This window comes from Vigna radiata, chromosome 6, assembly GCF_000741045.1.
Source record: "Vigna radiata var. radiata cultivar VC1973A chromosome 6, Vradiata_ver6, whole genome shotgun sequence".
Lineage (NCBI taxonomy): Eukaryota > Viridiplantae > Streptophyta > Magnoliopsida > Fabales > Fabaceae > Vigna > Vigna radiata.
Window position 1 is genome coordinate 29,783,521 of NC_028356.1, and position 4,855 is coordinate 29,788,375.

The 4,855-nt window shown below is 33.1% G+C and overlaps 1 protein-coding gene across 5 annotated transcripts in view; it reads right to left on the reverse strand.

Annotated features, from left to right (window-relative positions):
• LOC106763108 overlaps positions 1-3,675 on the reverse strand; it is a 14,982-nt gene extending 11,307 nt beyond the window's left edge. For 3 of the 5 annotated variants that reach the window (XM_022782414.1, XM_014647290.2, XM_022782412.1), the window contains exons 1-4: positions 3,514-3,674; positions 3,085-3,152; positions 2,919-2,991; positions 2,604-2,726 (exon numbers count right to left, since the gene is read on the reverse strand). In XM_022782414.1, the coding sequence (XP_022638135.1) occupies positions 2,604-2,726; positions 2,919-2,991; positions 3,085-3,135 (247 nt within the window). In that variant the 5' untranslated portion in view covers positions 3,136-3,152; positions 3,514-3,674. Of the gene's footprint in view, positions 1-2,603; positions 2,727-2,918; positions 2,992-3,084; positions 3,153-3,513 lie in introns of those variants that run through there. The other 2 variants (XM_022782413.1, XM_022782415.1) reach the window with 2 other exon arrangements.
• Positions 3,676-4,855: the final 1,180 nt, after the last annotated feature.

Sequence of the window (4,855 nt, forward strand, 5' to 3'; positions counted from 1 at the left end):
GATGATCTCAGTATGTGGAGAACTGGGTGCAGGAGGTGACATTAGCAGACATGTAATACTTCTTAGTTTCAGGAGAGTAACACTGATATCCTTTTTGAAGTCGGGAATAGCCTAAGAAGACACATTTGAGAGCACGAGCGGAGAGTTTGTCTAGACCTGAAGACATGTCATGAACAAAACATACACAACCAAACACTCGGGAAGATATATGAAAGAGAGGATCATTAGGAAACAAAATGGAGAAAGGGACTTTATTATCAAGAGANGAGGAGGGCATCCTATTAATAAGATAACATGCAGTTAAGATGGCATCTCCCCAGTGATAGACAGGAATATGGGCACCGAGCAAAAGGGTACGAGCAGTTTCAACCAAGTGCCTATTTTTTCGTTCTGCTATACCATTTTGCTGTAGTGTATGAGGACAAGTAGACTGATGTAAGATACCATGGGAACTCAAGATGGCAGAAATGAGGGATGAGAAATACTCTTTTGCATTATCACTTCTTAATATTTTGATTACTTGACNAAATTGATTCTTGATTTCATTCAAAAAAGATGTAAAGACAGCTAACAATTCAGAACGATTTTTCATAAGATAAACCCAAGTACATCTTGAATATTCATCAATAAAGGTAACAAAATATCCAAAACCAAAAGAGGAGATACGACTAGATCCCCATATATCAGAATGGATAATGGAAAAACTAGAATTACATATTGATTGAGACCTTTTAGGAAAGGAAGATCTAACATGTTTTCCTAATTGACATGATTCACATTCTAAGGTTTGGAGATCACTAAGTTCAGGACACATCTTTTTTAATTTGGACAAATAAGGATGGCCAAGTCGATCATGTAGCACTTTAGGATTAGGAGCAGCAACACAGAACACCCTTGGATGAGATTCATAATGGTATAATTCGCCAACTTCATATCCTTCTCCAATCCGTCTCCCCGAACCACGCTCCTGTATAACAAAAGATTTATGATCAAAGGTTATTGAACAATTTAACATTTTGGTCAACTTGCTTAGGGAAATTAAATTAAAAGGACAATTAGGGACAAAAAGGACAGAGTTGAGATTGAGGAAGGGAGACAAGGAAACATGACCGACTCCTTTGGAGGAAGTTTTAGATCCATTTGCAAGGATTATGAAATGAGATTCCTCTCGAAAAGAAATAGATGAGAACAAAGAGGTATTACCAGAAATATGATCAGAAGCACCTGAGTCAATTACCCATGAATTTGGACCTTCCATGGATTGAGAAATGCAGGTTGTTGATGTACTAGGAGATTGAGATGATTCTGCCAAGCTGTTGGACTTTGACCTTAAATACTCTTGATATTCATCCTCNGTGAACTTAGAAGTGGAAGTTTCAATCTTCGGAGTGGAAGTTTCAGTCTTCAAAATATTGGCGGTCTTGGAAGGAAAACCATGTAAAGAATAGCAATTCTCTTGAGTGTATGTGCATTGAGTCCCCGACCTCCTCGTCCTCCTCCTCTAGTGCCACGTCCTCCTCCTTTAGTGCCACGTCCTCCTCCTCTAGTGCTACGTCCTCCTCTTCCTCGTGTGGCAACCATGACAGATGGTTCCACTAGTTCATGCGCTTCCTGAGTTTGAGGTACCGGGACACGTAGACGGTGAGTGGTCAATGTTTCCATGGAGGGGACCTCATGACTAGTTAGAAGTTGATCTCTGAGATGATCAAAATCGGGATATAGGGCACGAAGGATCAATACCATGTAATATTTGTCCAGTTTCTTTTGGATATCCTTTAATGGGTCCGCTTCCAAAAACATCCTCAGTTCTTCGACGGCAAATTAGGCTTCAGCCATAAAGGACATATCATGGTTTGTCATTTTAAGAGATGCAAGCTTGTTCGCAGTGTCATAGAGACGTTGAATATCGTTGGTATAAATGCTTTGAGCTTTCTTCCAAAAGGAGTGACAAGTTTTGAAAGCCCTCAGAGATATAAGAAGGTTGGATTCCACTTATTGCCAATAAAATAATTCTAGAGGGCTTGATTGATCCCTCTCATAATCTTCTATTTATAATAATAAATTGATACAAGAGTATATGATAATTACAGTAACCTAGACATAATATAATCATGATAATTAGAGTAACCTAGACACAATATAATCATGATAATTAGAGTAACCTAGACACAATATAATCATGATAATTAGAGTAACCTAGACACAATATAATCATGATAATTAGAGTAACCCTAGACACAATATAATCATGATAAATAGGATAAATATCCTAACACAAGGGTTTACTTTGGTTCTTCAGCTCCAAGCTAAGACTCTTGCTATTTCAATCCATAATAATGTTTTGTGGGTTATATTAAAACAAAATATGTTGAAATTGTAATAAATAACTAGAATTAAACAGTTCATATATCAATTATATTCCCTCCACATGTTAGTAGCAAGCACACAAGCACAAACAGACCTCTAACAAAGGTTAATAATATCTATTGCACTAAAAAAAAATTCCCTAGGTAATCAAGATTAATCTTTTAAAAAAATTTATTGGTTCTAAACATACAAAATTTGTTTGATAGAGAAGTAATGATACTAAAATAAAAATATACCTCTACGAACTTTTGGATTGTGATGAGATGTTTGCTGGAGAAGTTCTTTTAAAGTCAAACCCTTCTTGTTTACAGCCAAACCAGCCTTCTCTGCTGCCACACTCTGTTCCGGCAGAACAATTGCTGTTGGAGATATGTTGGTTAACTTATTTCATGACATTAAAGTCATTCATAAATAAAAGTTATAAAACAATTAAAAAGACATTCCAAACCAAGCATCTAGTTTTAATTTAGATTGATTTTGGTTTTAAAACCAAACTATTGATAAATAAACATGTCATGAACAGAACCTATTTTAATTTTGGAGGAGGGTACCTTTAGATTTAATCTCAGTATTTGTTCTATTCTTAGGTGGTGGCAGTTTCCTCCCAACCTTTCGCCTTATTTTCTGAAAATTTTGAAAAGTGATATGTTAAAAATGTTTCAACAAGAGTCAGAGTTACAGAATATAATAAAGTTGTGTCAGAGCCCTAGAGGAAACCTTAAAGTCAATGCCATGCTGCTTCTTCGAGTTGGCTTTAGAACGAGTCATCTTGCCTAATAATGAGACTAAAGAAGAAAAAACAATGGGTGAGTTAGATTCTATTGTCATTCACTTTAATTCCAAAAAAAAAAAAAAGACAAGAGATATGAAAAATATATTCACAATGTTGTGAGATGAGATAGTGATTTTTAATATATTCACAATGTTGTGTCTCTGCTCCTTGTAGGAGGACAGTGGCAAGAGTGAAATATAGCCCAATCAAGTTGATATGGGAAAATATCGGAGACCTAAAATTCCTTTGTGAAAAATATATTGAAACCATAGCGGTTTATGGCAATAACATCGCCACCGCCATGTTGTGGCAGCAAGGCATACCTCCGCCACCGATTTCCACCGAAGTGAAAAATGAGAAGAATGGAATGTTACCAGAAGATAGGGTCTTCTTCTATGGTGACGCTGGTAAATTGACAACAACTGCAAAGGCTCCGAACTTCAATGGCGGCCACTAAGCTCCGAACGTTCGCGTGGTTCGCGCGCCACTCCTGCTTTCGCTTCCTTTGAGTTTTGCTCGTAGTGAGTGAAGCTTTTTTATTTTAACATTAAAATTGTGCTTTTATCAAAGAAATAAAAAGAAATTAAATCCACACTGTTTGTATTCTTTATTTTAGCATGCAAAAATTTAATATTAAAGTTTTTTCTGCCACTTATTATTTTAAATCATTAGACCTATGTTAAACTTTTCGACCAATATTAAGTTTAACAACTTTTTTTTATATGAAGTATAAACTATAATCAATTAAAATTATAATAAAAGAATAATAATATTAAAAAATATAAGAAATCAAGAACCTGACAAATCAAAATTGTAAGATTTATTTAACTTATAATACTAAGGTTTTATCTACAAGAATCACAACAAATCTTCCTTTACACTAAGTTTTCTACAACTAATATTTTCTTCTCTTCAATAATGTTTCTTTCTCTCTTTCTCTCTTTCTCTCTTTCTCTCTTTCTATTTTCCTAATCACCAGAATTTTTATATAAAGAGGAAGTGTCTAATATAGTTACAACTATAAATGAGGTTAATTAATTTTTCTTGTACAGAATATATAAGTATGGTACTCTATTTATAATAGAGGTCCATAAAGAGTAATAACAACCAACTAAGATAAAACATATAGATAAAAGAAAATAAATTTATCTTCAACTTAATTAATCTTGATAAATCTATAAATAATATATTTTATCTTAATATTTTTATTCTAATTTATTATAATGGGTGTATCATAATATATATTATTATTATCTAGTCATAATATCTAATTATATATAATAATACCTCAATATATCCTTTAAATACTATATAACAATATTTAAGAATATCTTTTTAGAATATCTAACAATATCTAATAATATTCTTTCCTAATAATTAGATTTATTTTAATATCAAGATTATTCTCCTATTTTCTTTCAACTACTTTTTAAAATAACAACATATAAATCTTCAAAAATATTTATATAATATCTTGGGTGTTGCTCCCTACACCTTGGACCTGTACCTCCCTATTAATTTAATTTATTTCAAAAATATTCTACACCTCCGCATTATTTTCTTTTATTCAAAAAATACCCTACACCTCCCCACTATCCTTAACAATCTTTCTCTTTCTCTCTCTACATTAATATAAAATTCTGAGAAAACTTCAATATTAGTACTTCTACCATTTCCATTTTAAAAAATTAAAAGTTAGATGCAAATACAAAATAA